The sequence below is a fragment of the Salvelinus namaycush genome, chromosome 1 (genome assembly GCF_016432855.1).
Source record: "Salvelinus namaycush isolate Seneca chromosome 1, SaNama_1.0, whole genome shotgun sequence".
NCBI classification, from domain to species: Eukaryota; Metazoa; Chordata; class Actinopteri; order Salmoniformes; family Salmonidae; genus Salvelinus; species Salvelinus namaycush.
In genome coordinates this window covers 53,485,122-53,500,583 of record NC_052307.1, presented here as the reverse complement: position 1 = coordinate 53,500,583, position 15,462 = coordinate 53,485,122, and the positions used below count along the sequence as shown (strand labels likewise).

At 41.5% G+C, this 15,462-nt stretch overlaps 1 protein-coding gene across 1 annotated transcript in view; it reads left to right on the top strand.

Moving 5' to 3' along the window:
• The window catches only part of LOC120052113 (leucine zipper protein 2-like), a 58,144-nt gene that overhangs the window by 23,311 nt on the left and 19,371 nt on the right, over positions 1-15,462 (top strand). The window contains exon 6 of the mRNA XM_038998965.1: positions 9,742-9,804. Within this exon, the coding sequence (XP_038854893.1) occupies positions 9,742-9,804 (63 nt within the window). The remainder of the gene's footprint in view (positions 1-9,741; positions 9,805-15,462) is intronic.

The window sequence follows — 15,462 nt, the reverse complement described above, 5'->3', positions numbered from 1 at the left end:
TGCTGTCATGTTCTGAGCCAATTGCAATTTTCCTGTCCTTTTTTGTGGCACCTGACCACACGACTGAACAGTAGTCAAGGTGCGACAAAACTAAGGCCTGTAGAACCTGCCTTGTTAATAGTGTTGTTAAGGCAGAGCATCGCTTTATTATAGACAGACTTCTCCCCATCTTAGCTACTACTGCATCAATATGTTTTGACCATGACAGTTTACAATCTAGTGTTACTCCAAGCAGTTTAGTAATCTCAACTTGCTCAATTTCCACATTATTTATTACACGATTTAGTTGAGGTTTGGGGTTTAGTGAGTGTTTTGTTCCAAATACAATGCTTTTAGTTTTAGAAATATTTAGGGCTAAATTATTCCTTGCCACCCACTCTGAAACTAACTGCAGCTCTTTGTTGAGTGTTGCAGTCATTTCAGTCTCTGTAGTAGCTGACGTGTATAGTGTTGAGTCATCCGCATACATAGACACTCTGGCTTTACTCAAAGTTAGTGGCATGTCGTTAGTAAAAATTGAAAAAAGCAAGGGGCCTAAACAGCTACCCTGGGGAATTCCTGATTCTAACTGGATTATATTTGAGAGGCTTCCATTAAAGAACATCTTCTGTGTTCTGTTAGACAAGTAACTCTTCATCCACATTATATGAACTTACACATAGAACATGTTATCACTACTGAGAGTACCCCTCGCAATGAAACACATCTGAATGGGGATGGAATTATTCTGTTTGCCAACCATTCTGGATAGAATCTCCTTGGGCACATTAATAAGTAATATGGGGCCTTGCAGATGCTGATTCATCTTGAGCCTTGTTTTTCTTCAATATCAGGGACACTTCCTTAGTTAAACTTTGTAGGCAGGGCCTCTGTTGATACTGTAGCTAGAATATATTAGAATTATATTTCTCTCTGAAACTGCCTGATTTGTTAAGTGACCTGGTAAGATTATTGCCATGTCTGCCATGAAGACAGGACACTCAGACCTCTGGGTTTCCACTTGATCCGGTGCTCTGATGAGCTCTTGACTCCGCCAATTCCCTTACAATTCCCAATTCCGCCAATTCCAATTCCCAATTCCCTTACAAGGTTAGAAGCTTTCTTCTCCAATTAGAATCAGACCTTAGCTCAGCTACATGTTTTTCCTTTTTGAATAAAATATTAGCCCATAGAGGTCTTGTTCTTGATCTTATTCTTGTTCTTCTTAGTCTTCTTCTTCGACTTTAACAACTTTTTAAGACTTTGACTCGAGTTTGGATCGATTGTTCACTGAAACAGAATTAAAATATGTTGTCGGTGGGTGTGATGTGGTCATTTGCATGTGCAGATAACGGTTTGTTACAGTAATTTACAAACCATGCTCCTTTCACATCAGCCCTTCCAAGTATCAGTTTCAACCGATCATGTCACCAGAAAATCTTTATGGCTGCAATTTGCTGTAAACTCATCTTCTATAATTTACTTTTAAGGCTGAGGATGTGCATTTTGGGATTAAGGCTAGGAAAAGATTGAGCGATCGACACAGACACCGTTTCTGCTGTGATATGACAGTCTATGAGAGTGGAACTTCTGTAGGAGACAGCTGATCCATGAGCTGCTCAATCTCTTTGCAGTGAGTGTGAAGGAGATCACTCTGACAGGTGGAAATGGGGTATGAAAAGTTATGAGGATCAATGGAAGTTTAATATGATGCTTTTATTGGTGACCATTTAGATGAGGGTGACACGTGTCTCTTCCAATCATCCTCTAGCGAGCATCTGCACCTGCAACTTGAACAAGTTGAAGAGAGATACGATGACGATGACGATCTTTTGCTGATTAACCTGGATTCCCTGACCGTCAAACTTTGTCATTGTAGCGAATGATAATAAATAAAAATGAAAGGACCAAATGTCAAATCTGATCCCAGAATTTGTCATATTGTGTATGAAACCTTAAAGGGATACTTAGGGATTTTGGCAATGAAGCTCTTTATCTACCTCCCCAGAGTCAGATGAACTCATGTATACAATTTTTCTGTCTCTGCAGAAGGAAGTTGCAGGTAGTTTTGCAAGCCAATGCTAACTAGCGTTAGCACAATGCCTGGAGGTCTATGGTATCTACTAGCATGCTAGCATCAACTTCCTTCAAACTGCATGCAGAGACATAAAAATGGTATCATTGAGTTGATCTTACTCTGGGGAAGTAGCTAAAGGGTTTTATTGCAAAAATCCATAAGTATTCCTTTAATTCACTGAAGAGATAGAAAATAATGTGGTCCTTTATATACCCTCCCATTCACTAAATTGTCAGAATAATTTGGACAGACACCTCTAAAGCACTTATTAATGGCATGTCTTAGTTGGGCTTTGCAATATTCATGCTGCATTGCTAGCTTGATGACCAGTACATAAGCACACTGAACAGCTTAAAAGGTCAAACCAAAATGTATTAATGTATTCATACAGGGAGAAAATCATTTAAAATGCCAAGTGTACAGTGAAAAACAATAAACTGGCAGTTAAAAGAACTTGAGCCCTTCTCAGTAGACATACTGATTTTAGAGGGTCCTGCAGAGGGGAGAGTAGAAGCCTGGGAAAATAACTAGGCATACAAATCAAATCGTATTTGTCACATGTACCGAATACAACAGGTATTACAGTGAAACACTTACTTACAAGCCCTTAACCAACAATGCCGTTTTAAGAAAAATAAGTGTTAAGTAAAAAATAGATAAGTAAAAGTAAATATAAAAATAACAAATTATTAAAGAGCAGCAGTAAAATAACAGTAGCGAGGCTATATACAGGGGTACCGGTACAGAGTCAATGTGCGAAGGCACAGGTTAGTCAAGGTAATTGAGGTAATATGTACATGTAGGTAGAGTTAAAGTGACTATGCATAGATAATAACCAGAGAGTAGCAGCAGCGTAAAAGAGGTGGGCAATGCAGATCCTGGATGGTTGAAAGTGTAGCCCCAGTGATGTACTGGGACGTACGCACTACCCTCTTTAGTGCCTTTGTGGTCTGAGGTCGAGCAGTTGCCATAGCAAGCAGTGATGCAACCAGTCAGAATGTTCTCGATGGTGCAGCTGTAGAACTTTTTGAGGATCTGAGGACCCATGCCAAATCTTTTCAGTCTGCTGAGGGGGAATAGCCTTTATCATGTCATCTACACGACTGTCTAGGTGTGTTTGGACCATGATAGTTTAACATTTTTTATAGTTCATTTTTTATTGAATATTTAAAACATGCAATATACTTGCAGTGAAGCCGCTCAACAACTACATCACATTAGTCATCTAACGGACTCCCATCCAGAGCGACACACAGAAGCAACCAGGGTCAACACCCTTCTCAAGGGCACGTTGACAGATCTCCCACAAGGACAAAAACGGGGAACCGAACAAGCAATCCATCAGCCACCAGCTCCCAACTGCCAGGCCACCAGCCCTCCAAGATTGTTATGTTTTATTTTGACTTTATTTTTTGACTTTTATCTTTGACCGTCATTCTATCCCCCGCCCAGCAACTCCACGCCCACTCGTCTCCAATTCCACATCCCAACCGTCAGCTTCCCTCAGCCCATCCCAATATCTGTCAAATATGCTGTGATGTTTAACATACAATTTCAATCTATCTAATCGAATAGAATCCACAGATTGCGAGTTGAAGATAAATACTTTTACTAAGAGTATTAGTATATTAGTAATTGACTGACCCGGTCACTCCAGATCTCCCAACAGTACTATTTCTAGGGTCAATTTTAGATCAATGTTATGCATTTTCAGCCATTCTGTCACGCCCTGACCGTAGAGATCCTTTTTTGTCTCCATTTTGGTTGGTCAGGGCGTGAGTTTGGGTGGGCATTCTATGTCTGGTGTTCTATGTTGTCCTTGTTTTGTATTTCTGTGTGTTTGGCCTGGTATGGTTCTCAATCAGAGGCAGCTGTCTATCGTTGTTTCTGATTGAGAATCATACTTAGGTAGCCTGTTCCCACCTATGTTTGTGGGTGGTTGTTTTCTGTTTAGTGTATGTCACCTTGCAGAACTGTTCGTTTATCGTTTTTGTTGTTTTGTTCTAAGTATTCGTATTCATTAAAAAGAATTATGAATACTTACCACGCTGCACCTTGGTCCTCCTCTCCTTCTCCCGACGACAAACGTTACACATTCCTGAACCTGAGACCAGAAACAGGCTACCTGAGGGCAATACCAAAATAAATGGTCTATTGATTCTGTATCCTCGCAATCTGCAGCTTCGATGATTGTACGCCCCAAATATTAAACATTTTGTTGGTGGCAAGAATTCTATATAATAATTTTAGCTGAAAAGCACAGTCTTTAATCCTGTGTTGTTTTATATATATATATCAACCATGGAATCGGTACATCAAAAATCTCTTCCCAACTATTTTGCAATCTGTATGGCACAGCTTTCAACATCCTGGTCCTCAAATGAAACTGGTATACTTTCCTATTTATGCAATTTTTATTCTTTCGCCAGTTTTGATCCTTTATATTGGGCAGACACCTGCCTCCTCCATTTTTGGGGTAATGCTGTAATCTTGGATTGAGCAGACCTTCTCGTACAATTCTGATAACTCCATGAAAGACATAACTCTACCATTCCAATTGACAATATCATTTAAAAACAAAATACCCTTTTCAAACATCTTTCTCATAAATACAGTGTCACGACCGTTTAAAGGAGTAGACCAAGGCGCAGCGTTTTGAGCGTACATACTTATTTATTTACCGATGTCGCCTACAAAAACAATAAATATCAAAACGACACGTGACACCAACGTAGTGCATCCAGGCAACTAACAAGGACAACTACCCACAAAACCAACTTGGGAAATGGCAACCTAAATAGGCTCCCCAATCAGAGACAACGATAAACAGCTGTCTCTGATTGGGAACCCATCCAGGCCACCATCAACCTAATTACCCCTAGACAATACAAAATCCCCATAGATAACAAAAACCCTAGACAAGACAAAAACCCATAGACAATACAAAAACTAAACAAACCACCCTTGTCACACCCTGACCTAACCAAATAATAAAGACACCAAATATAACTAAAGTCAGGGCGTGACATACAGGTCTTTTATCAACCAGCACATTTGAGTTCAGCCATAATATTTGTTGTAATATTTGTTCTATTTTTTCAGGGGGGTGAAATTGAAATTGTAGCCAGCTGCTTAATACTTGTTTGAAAAAGAGAGATACTTTGAAAGAAGTGTCATTTTCAATTAATCGAAAATGAGACATGGCAATCTGCACAAAGGCAAAAAGGCCATTTTTAAGCAATGGATGAGCTTTTCTTAGTAATCTACTTGAGAACCATTTAGGGTTCAAGTAAAACTTTTGAATAAGTGACACCTTTAGAGAGAGGTTTAGTGATTTTATTTTATTTTAACCCAACCCACCCAATTCATATTCATTATATAGATAGGCACCCTTTATTTTGTTTGGTTTAGCGTCCCAGATAAAGTAACATATTGTTTGCTCATATGATTTGAAAAATGAATCATCAGGAGTAGGCAGCGCCATAAATAAGTGAGTAAACTGAGATATGATTAAGGAGAAGTCTTCTATTTAAATTTATTGTGGAGAGTTTATTTATATCTTTTGTGATATGAATACCAAGTATGTCTACTTTACCGTCAGTCCATTTTATAGGTAAACTGCAGATCCAACACCTAATATTGTACACGTATCATAATTAAGATTTAGTCCAGAGATTAAATTAAAGGGTCTGTGGATCTGTTGAGGCAGTATGCAAATTGGAGTGGGTCTAGGGTTTCTGGGATAATGGTGTTGATGTGAGCCATGACCAGCCTTCATGGCTACAGAAGTGAGTGCTATGGGTCGGTAGTCATTTAGGCAGGTTACCTTAGTGTTCTTGGGCACAGGGCCTATGGTGGTCTACTTGAAACATGTTGGTATTAAAGACTCAGACAGGGAGAGGTTGAAAATGTCAGTGAAGACCCTTGCCAGTTGGTCAGCGCATGCTCGGACTACACATCCAGGTAATCCGTCTGGCCCCGTGGCATTGTAAATGTTGACCTGTTTAAAGGTCTTACTCACATCGGATACGGAGAGCGTGATCACACAGTCGTCCATAACAGCTGATGCTCTCATGCATGCTTCAGTGTTGCTTGTCTCGAAGCGAGCATAGAAGTAATTTAGCTTGTCTGGTAGACTCGTGTCACTGGGCAGCTCTCGGCTGTGCTTCCCTTTGTAGTCTGTAATAGTGTGCAAGCCCTGTATTGGTTACCCCATTTATTTGTCTCTGCCTGCAAATCATCCTCCTAAAAGGTAGGCTACATCCTAAATGCAAAACGTAGCAAGTGTTGCTGTCATCATTCTGGCTGCTTCAAGTTCAGTAGCCATACCAGCGAGATCAGGTGCTGTGTGGTCTCAATTAAATAAAGTGGGCTATAGCCTATGCATGGGCGGAAAAGCATGGGGCAGTTATCTTTCCAAGGAAATATACTTCCTAAATATGATTAGGCTATAGTTTACTACATTGCCTAGAAATAAGTATTGATCACCTATATTTCTCCGTCTGAAAATCATCCCACTTCTAAAAGGTAGGCTATAAAAATAGCTCAAGAGAACATGCAAGTCTCTCCAACTCTGCTCTCTTCAAACTACATCTATCATATTGGCTGATATACCCCAGTAATAAAGATAGCCTAATTTAATGGGCCATGTGAGAATCTCTGGTAATTTAATCTATTTCTTAAGTTATTTTTGCACTTTTGATATTAGCTATAGGGCGCAAAATTGCTGGGACCATATCTGGCAAGTGAGCTGCGTCACATACAGTGCATTCGGAAAGTATTCAGACCCCTTCACGTTTTCCAAATTTTGTTTCGTTACAGCCTTATTCTAAAATTCATTAAATTGTTTTACCCCATAATGACAAAGCAAAAAAAAAAAAATGATTTTTTTTTGCAAATGTATTAAAAAATAAACTGAAATATCACATTTACATAAGTATTCAGACCCTTTACTCAGTACTTTGTTGAAACACATTTGTCAGCGATTACAGCCTCGAGTCTTCTTTGGTTTGACGCTATTTGGGGAGTTTCTCCCATTTTTCTCTGCAGATCCTCTCAAGCTCTGTCAGGTTGGATAGGGAGCGTCACTGCTCAGTTATGTTCAGGTCTCTCCAGAGATGTTCGATCGGGTTCAAGTCCGGGCTTTGGCTGGGCCACTCAAGGACATTCAGAGACTTGTCCCGAAGCCACTCCTGTTGTAACGGCTGTCATATTCGTTCTCCTCCTCAGACGAGGAGGAGCATGGATCGGACCAACACGCAGCGAGGTATGTAGACATAATGATTTATTAAATGAAGACGAAACACGAAGAACACTTGAATAAACTACAAAACAACAAACGACGTTAAACAGACCTGAACTTGTGAACATAAAAAACAATGAACGCACGAACAGGAAAGAACGAACGAACGAACGAGACGAGACAGTACCGTGTGGTGTAACAAACACAGACACAGCAACAATCACCCACAAACAAACAGTGTGAACAACCTACCTTAATATGGTTCTCAATCAGAGGAAACGTCAAACACCTGCCCCTAATTGAGAACCATATCAGGCAACAGATTGAACCCAACATAGAAACACATAACATAGACTACCCACCCAGCTCACGTCCTGATCAACTAAACAAAGTTAAACAAAGGAAAATAAGGTCAGGAACGTGACACCTGTGTTGTCTTGGCTGTGTGCTTAGGGTTGTTGTCCTGTTGGAAGGTGAAACTTCACCCCAGTCTGAGGTCCTGAGCGCTCTGGAGCAGGTTTTCATCAAGGATCACTGTACTTTTCTCTTTTCTCTCGATCCTGACTCGCCTCCCAGTCCCTGGCTCTGAAAAACATCCCCACAGCATGATGCTGCATGATCATGATTGTGTCAAGAAGCAGTGTGGCTTGGCAGGGTCGTGTTTCGGAGAACCGAGTCCGTACGGGAGTTGCAGCGATGGGACAAGACTGTAACTACCAATCGGGGAGAAAAATAACATTGCAGGACTGCGGTTGGGTTTGGTACCAGTTCTTGCGGTAGTGGTCGGGAGTCGGACAGAAACAGGCCGGGTGCGTTATGAAATGCTGTGGGAGAAATCAGTCCTGTGCAGACCTATATATTGCGGCGTAAGTGCGACAATAAATATAGAGGAAAGTATGATCATAATGAGTAATGTCTCGCACACTGTTTTATTTTGAAGCTCTCGCATGGCTCTGTTGGATTCGAGATTTTGAACATTGAGATACTAAAGACATGATAGATCAGACGCATAGTATATAAAGGAGTGAGATCTGTAGAAAGACAGAGTGGCTGTGGAATATGCTGGGTGGACGGGAGGAGATCAAAGGATTCCTATAGGGGAGGTAGATGGACATCTGTAGACTAGGGTAAAGGAGGGGTTGAGGTCAGGAGGGGAGGTCAGATCCCCTGAAGGGAGAAATAAGGGTTTAGTATCCTGTTACCCTCTTCCTGTGGAAACATAAGATGTAAGGATTGGAGAGAAGGAGGAGTGTCTTAAGTGGGATATATATACCAGTGACGGTGAGAAATGTTTGGCTGTCTGCATTACAGCTGTAAAGACCCTTTGGGCAGAATTAAACTTGGTTAAGCTTCTCTAGTGTCTGTGAGTTATTTACTCTGAAAAATAAGAACCTAACAGCTCCCAATATGGCAACACTTGGTGCATAACATATTATGACATTTGCGGTTCACTGGATCTCATTTAGCATAATACACCATGACATATGAGCTCTACTGGATCTACATTTCACTGTGGGTCTGTTCTCTGGCAGGCACACGTCACCTTATATGACAGCTGCCATTTCTCTTCTTTCTTTAGTGTCTGGAATGGATGCCCGGCCAATTCTAGCTCGTTGAATCACATAGTGCTGTCATTCCACCTCATGAACTCTGTGTGTGAGAGAGAAAGAGAAAAGAGGTGGAGAGATAGTTAAAAAAAAACTTCTTGCTGTCTATTGATATGCTATTGGTCCTTACTAAATTACACTTGAGCTGTGCTTGCCTACACTGTAGTTACATGCAAATAGGTACTTACCTATGTAACTACAGTACCATGTACATGCATAATTATGCATAGGGACAGTTATGATAAAGTGCATGGAACCAGCATTTTTTATATTTATATGACCAACATAGAAAGCCTTCTCAGGAAAAGGGCTCTTCGCTGGTACAGAAAACCTGTGCTTTGTAAGGCCACCTCTCAGATCTTACCGCATGCCAGTCAGTCAGCACCACTGCTCTGTGTTTTGTCCCTGCACATGTTGTTTTGATGCAGCCGCGTGAGTGAAGGAACAATTAAGCTATAGATGTACAATAGTGCACCTGTATATGTCTCTCTGATGCTATCAGCGGTTTCTATTGATTCATGTTCATTAGTGATTATTCAATGCTTAGTCGTGTGATTCTCATACTGCTTGTGTTAAACAGAGAGTGGTTGAATAATAGGCTTTGGATTAGCTAATTCTATCATTGATTAACTCATTTCCTGTTCTAAATGTGTTCTGGAGTCAATACTTAGGCCTGATGAATCGAAACTGGCTTGTATGATCGTCTAATATAATTACATTTGTCACTGCAGATAAAACAGAAAAGCAGTGCAAGCTTCATAACTACATGTTATCAATGACTTTCTCTAATCAACCCTTAACTAATACCACCTTTTTTATAATTGTTTTATTTGCAGAACAAGAGCTTGAAAAATAAACTGCTATCTGGCAACAAACTGTGTGATGTCCATGCAGAAGAGGTAAGCCTTTTGAATCACACTGATGAACAGTGGGCCTTGGGGGAAAAATATGGTCATAATTCAGTTGGATTGCATTGGGGCCCAAGTCTTTATTGATTAGACTGGCCCTCACTTTACATGATGTTGCTCTACTCATGCATATATTATTAAAACCAATCTTGGCATTGCAGCCATCATAAGAGTGCTTGTCATGAAGGCTGACGAAAGCTTTTGGCTTTAATAATAAATAATACATTTTTGTTGAACTTTAATTGTACCCCATGTGGCTGAATTTCTCCTGCACACAAGCCTCCTTAGAACAACCCACCCAGCAAAAACAACTGTTGGTGCCTTGGATAACTTTGCACCCCAAAACAGTTAACTTTTCAGCAATTGAAAAAGCAGTGGTGTAGTCATGTAGGTTTCCAAGATATTTTGAATGACTTTGATTGGTCCTAGAGTCATATAATTTTCACAGTACATGGAGGGGAATGATTCATTTCAATCTATGTAATATCTATGTAATAAGGAAATAAATTGCCAAATATGGACATACAAGGTTTTTCGAGGATGCCGACGATAAAAAACACAAGACTTTATGTTGTGTGCAATTTGGCTTTTCCCTGCTCTAAATTTTAATATTTTTGTCTATTCAAAAAGGCAATGTTTTTTCAAGTACCAGCAGCTCTTTCTCTAGTCATTTGATGGAGGTGTAACACAAATACCTTTTCCCGCAGTGACATGTTCACTGAAGAGAAACCAAAACCCTTCAGAGCTTGACGAATACACGTCCTATCATCTTGATCCTGCTGGTCATTGGCCACTTTCAATGGCCACTCAGCTGAACGTACACTACATGACCAAAAGTATGTGGACACCTGCTTTTTTCGAACATCTCATTCCAAGATTATGGGCATTTGTATGGAGTTGGTCCCCCCTTTGCTGCTGTAACAGCCTCCACTTTTCTGGGAAAGCTTTCCACTGGATGTTGGAACACTGCTTCGGGGACTTACTTCCATTCAGCCACAAGAGCATTAGTGAGGTCGGGCACAGCGTTCCAATTCATCCCTAAGGTGTTTGATAGGGTTGAGGTCAGGGCTCTGTGCAGGCCAGTCAAGTTCTTCCACACTAATCTCGACAAACCATTTCTGTATGGACCTTGCTTTGTGCATGAGGGCATTGTCATGCTTAAACAGGAAAGGGCCTTCCCCTAACTGTTGCCGCAAGTTGGAAACACGTAATTGTCTAGAATGTTATTGTATGCTGTAGCGTTAAGATTTCCCTTTACATGTGGCAGGGCTTGCAAACTATTACGGACAACAAAAGGAAACACAGCCGAGACCTGACCAGTGACGTGAGCCTACCAGACACGCTAAATGCTTTTTATTCTCGCTTCGAGGCAAGCAACACTGAAGCATGCATGAGAGCATTACCAGGACGTGTACTCAGAGGATGCGCGGACTAACTGGAAAGTGCCTTCACTGTGCCTTTCAACCTCTCCCTGATCAAGTCTGTAATACCTATATGTATCAAGCAAACCACCATAGTCCCTGTACCCAGAAACGCCAAGGTAACCTGCCTAAATAACAACTAGTCACGTCTGTAGCCATGAAATGCTTTGAAAGGCTGGTCATGGCTCACATCAACACCGTCCCAGAAACCCTAGACCCACTCCAATTCACATACCGCCCCAACAGATCCACAGATGACACAATCTCAATTGCACTCCACACTGCCCTTACCCACCTCACCTATGTGAGAATGCTGTTCATTGACTACAGCTCAGCGTTCAACACCATAGTGCCCACAAATCTCATCACAAAGCTAAGGACCCTGGGACTCTGCAACTAGATCCTGGACTTCCTGACTGGCCGCCCCCAGTTGGTATGGGTAGGCATCAACACATCTGCCACGCTGATCCTCAACACGGGGGCCCCTCAGAGGTGCGTGCTTAGTTCCCTCCTGTACTCCCACGACTGTGTGGCCAAGCACGACACAACGGTGGTAGGCCTGATCACTGACAATTATGAGACAGCCTATAGAGAGGAGGTCATAGACCTGGCAGTGTGGTGCCAGGACAACAACCTCTCGCTCAACGTGAGCAAGACAAAGGAGCTGATCTTGGACTACAGGAAAAGGAGGGCCAAACACACCCTCTTTCACATCGATGCGGCTGTAGTGGAGCAGGTCGAGAGCTTCAAGTTCCTTGGTGTCCACATCACCAACAAACTATCATGGTCCAAACACACAAAGACAGTCGTGAAGAGGGAACGACAATGCCTACTCCCCCTCAGGAGGCTGAAAAGATTTGGCATGGGTCCCTAGATCGTCAAAAAGTTCCACAGCTGCACCATCGAGAGCATCCTGACCGGTTGCATCCCCACCTGGTATGGCAACTGCTCGTCATCAGACCGTAAGGCGCTACAGAGGGTAGTGCGTACAGCCCAGTACATCACTGGGGCCAAGCTTCCTGCCATCCAGGACCTCTATACTGGGAGGTGTCAGAGGGAGGCCCCAAAAATTGTCAAAGACTCCAGCCACCCAAGTCATAGACTGTTCTCTCTGCTACCGCACAGCAAGCGGTACCGAAGCGCCAATTCTAGGTCCAAAAATCTCTTTAACAGCTTCTACCCCAAGCCATAAGACTGCCACACGGACTATTTGCATTGACCCCCCCCCACTGCTACATGCTGTTTATTATCTGCATAGTCACTTTACCCCTACCTACATTTACATATTACCTCAATTACCTTGACTAACCTGTACCCCCGCACATTGACTCAGTACCGGTACCCCCTGTCTATAGCTTCGTTATTGTTATTTTATTGTGTTACTTTTTACTTTATTTTAGTTTTTTTATATTTTCTTAACTCTTATTTTCTTAAAACTGCATTGTTGGTTAAGGCTTGTAGGTTATCATTTCACAGTACGGTAAAGTCTACACATGTTGTATTCGGAGCATGTGACAAATATAATTTGATTTGATTTGATTTTGGAACTAAGGGGGCCTAGCCCGAAACATGAAAAACGTCCCCAGACCATCATTCCTCCTTCACCAAACTTTACAGCTGGCACTATGCATTGGGGCAGATAGCATTTTCCTGGCATCCGCCAAACCCAGATTAGTTCGTCAGACTGCCAGATGGTGAAGCGTGATTCATCACTCCAGGGAAAGCATTTCCACTGCTCTAGAGTCCAATGGAGGCGAGCTTTACACCACTCCAGCTGACGCTTGGCATTGCACATGGTGATCTTAGTGGTTCCACGTTGAATGTCACTCAGCTCTTCAGTAAGGCCATTCTACTGCCAATGTTTGTCTATGGAGATTGCATGACTGTGTGCTCTATTTTATACACCTGTCAGCAGCTGGTGTGGCTGAAATAGCCGAATCCACTCATTTCAAGCGGCGTCCATACGGGGGTGCCACAGGATTGCATGCTCTCCCCACTCCTCTACTCACTCTACACCAATGACTGCACCTTTCTGTCCTTGAGCCGTTCTTGTCTATTGATGTTCTGTATTATGTCATTCTGTATTATGTTTCATGTTATGTGTGGACCCCAGGAAGAGTAGCTGCTGCTTTTGCAACAGCTAATGGGGATCCTAATAAAAGACCAAAAAGAATACCTCCAACAACGCACTGTCAAACTACCCAAGTTTGCTGATGACAGCACCCTGGTCAATCTCAACACCGACGGCGATGAGTCCAAGTACCATGGAGAGGTTGACCGTCTAGTGACCTTGTGCAGTCGCAACAACATGGAACTCAACACAGTCAAAACCATGGAGATGGTGGTTGACTACAGGAAATGACCCCCACCATCTCTCAAGTTTTATTAGTCGTATGTACGGGATACAGATGGTATACACCGTCCAACGAAATGCTTACTTGCAGGTTCCTTCACGACAATGCAACAACAATAAGAAATAATAGAAGATAAGAATACATAAAGTAAATGGCTCAGGAGAATAGAATAAAATTTTAGCATAAGTATAATACAGGTAGGCACAATGAGGGTCTGCCCCCTTGAGATTGATGGCTCAGCTGTCAGCATGGCCAAGTCATTCAAATTCTTGGGAACCATCATCCCCCACAACCTCAAGTGGGAGTACAACATCACAGTAATGACCAAGAAGGCTCGACAGAGGATGTACTATCTGCACCAGCTGAGGAAACCAAAACTCTCTCAGACAATTCTGGTTTGGTTCTACACGTCCATCATTAAGTCCATCCTCACCTCTTCTATCACCTTCTGGTTTGGATCTGTGTCTGCCAGCTGCAAGGGCAACCTGCAGTGCATCGTCCAGTTTGCGGAGGTCATCGGCTGTCACCTGCCCTCCATCAAGGACCTGCACGTCTACAGGCAGTGGTGTAAAGTACTTAAGTAAAAATACTTGAAAGTACTACTTAAGTAGTTTTTTGGGGTATCTGTACTTTACTTTACTATTCATATTTTTGACTACTTTTACTTCACTACATTCCTAAAGAAAATATTGTACTTTTTACTTATTAGATTTTTCCTGACAACCCAAAGTACTCGTTAAATTTTTAATGCTTAGCAGAACAGGACAATTGTGAAATTCACGCACTTATCAAGAGAACATGTGGTCATCCCTACTGCCTATGTTCTTGTTGGACTCACTAAACAAAAATGCATCTTTTATAAATAATGTCTCAGTGTTGGAGTGTGCCCTTGGCGATCTGTAAATTTTAAAAACAAGAAAATGGTGCTTTGCTTAATTTAAGGAATTTGAAATTATTTTTCCTTTTCCTTTTGATACTTTAGTATATTTTAGCAATTACATTTACTTTTGATACTTAAGTATATTTAAAACCAAATACTTTTAGACTTTTACTCAAGTAGTATTTTACTGGGTGACTTTCACTTTTACTTGAATAATTTTCTATTAAGGTATCTATACTTTTACTCAAGTATGACAATTGGGTACTTTTCCCACCACTGCCTGCAGGACAAGGAAGCGTACAGGTAATATCATCGCTCACCCCGGACACCCCATATTTCAAAGACTCCGCTCTGGCAGATGGTTTAGGTCAATCAAGACCAAAACCGCACGCCACCTGAACAGTTTCTTCCCCCATGCTGTGGCCCATCATCAACCAGCCATCGGGCTCATAGGGATTAAGTGACTTTGCATTGGGCCGATTACTGCACCTTGTCATCAATGACCTCAAATAGTACTCTGCACTATACTGCATTTGCACTATGTACACCTCCGCACAACACTGTATATGCACTGTATATATTTACCATGGCAGCATCCTTTCCTCTGCTTATTTACAGTGCATTCGGAAAGTATTCAGACCCCATTGACTTTTTCCACATTTTGTTACAGCCTTATTCTAAAATGGATGAAATAAAAAATGTTCCTCATCAATCTACACACAATACCCCATAATGATAATATGGGGTATTGTGTATAGATTGATTAGGGGGAAAAAATATTATATCCGTTTTAGAAAAAGGCTGTAACGTAACAAAATGTGGAAAATGTCAAGGGGTCTGAATACTTTCTGAATGTACTGTAGATACAGTATATCCTCTCTGTAAATTGTACATTCCCACTAATCAGCCTTTACTCCAGAGTTTTATGTTTTATGGTTACTGTTCCGATATTCTATATTCTGTATGTCTATGTCGTCTTTATTCTGTTTGTAAA